This window comes from Trypanosoma theileri (assembly GCF_002087225.1).
Source record: "Trypanosoma theileri isolate Edinburgh chromosome Unknown TM35_Tth_56_V1, whole genome shotgun sequence".
Lineage (NCBI taxonomy): Eukaryota > Euglenozoa > Kinetoplastea > Trypanosomatida > Trypanosomatidae > Trypanosoma > Trypanosoma theileri.
This window is the reverse complement of record NW_021639898.1, coordinates 15,771-16,818: the sequence shown is the minus strand read 5'-3', so window position 1 is coordinate 16,818 and position 1,048 is coordinate 15,771. Positions and strand designations below refer to the sequence as shown.

The window sequence follows — 1,048 nt, the reverse complement described above, 5'->3', positions numbered from 1 at the left end:
TATCCTATAATTATTATTATTGCTACTACTCCATTGTGTGTTTGTGTGTGTGTTCTTGGAGACTCTCACTCTGTGTGCACCTGTGCTTGCACCTTAATAATGATAATGAACTGCTTTTTGCAGTGGGAAAAAAGAAATATTAATAATAACAGATGAATTTATATTTATAATTGCGTATATACACACATATAGACGTATATCTTTAGTAGATGTATTTCTGTGTTTATTGGGTAAGTTGGGCTAATGATTAATACCTTTGTTTTTTGCTTTCGTGGTTTGTTGGGGCGTTGTGCTTTTGCCCTGCACCGTTTTGGTATTCTATTTTGTTCAGAATAGGAAAATAATAATAACTGTTACACAGAAGTTAATGTTTTGCTATGTTGACCAACGAATGAAGAGCTATATTTTGGTGTATTTTCTTCTCTTGTTTGGTCGTACGTATAATTTATTAAATCATTGTTTCTCTTCTGTGTTTATTGAGAGTTTCTGTTTAGCATTGGGTATTGTGTGTTTTGTTTCTTTAATTGGACACTTTCTGAGTGATGGTTATGGATTTATGTTTGTTTTCTATGTGTGCTTATATATATTTCTTGATGTGGAGCAATGATTTCCTTTCTTGGTGTTTGTTTTCTCTTCTTTTTATTTGCTCAGAGTAGTGCCACCATATAATAATAACAATAACTGTTCTGCTGACAATGCGCCACCTGCTCTGTGTGTTGGTTCTCTCATTCTGTTGTGTCTGCGGATGTGTGCTGGCTACTGCAGGAGGTGAGGCCGCTGGAGTTGGCGGTGCTGCTGTACAGACCCGGGATGGTGTTCCTCATTCAGAAGATGCAGAATCAGAAACTCTTCAACAATGTGATGCCGAAGGGGAAGCGACGGAGAAACCTTGCAGACAAAAGCCCACAGAAGAGTTGTCTCCAGAACCTAAAATAGTGAAGCAACAAGACCCTGATCCCAAGAGAGATTCACCAGACACTACCTTAGAGATAAAAGGTAACGGTACTACACATTCGCTTGAAGGTTCTCCACAGAGACAATCCCAACC

General features: G+C 38.3%; 1 protein-coding gene across 1 annotated transcript; it reads left to right on the top strand.

The window, feature by feature from the left end:
* Positions 1–695: 695 nt before the first annotated feature.
* TM35_000561050 (uncharacterized protein) lies at positions 696–1,046 on the top strand (the record flags this gene model as incomplete). The annotated part of the gene is made up of 1 exon (XM_029030815.1): positions 696–1,046. A coding segment is annotated over one exon (351 nt), but the record flags the coding sequence as incomplete, so codon positions are not given.
* Positions 1,047–1,048: the final 2 nt, after the last annotated feature.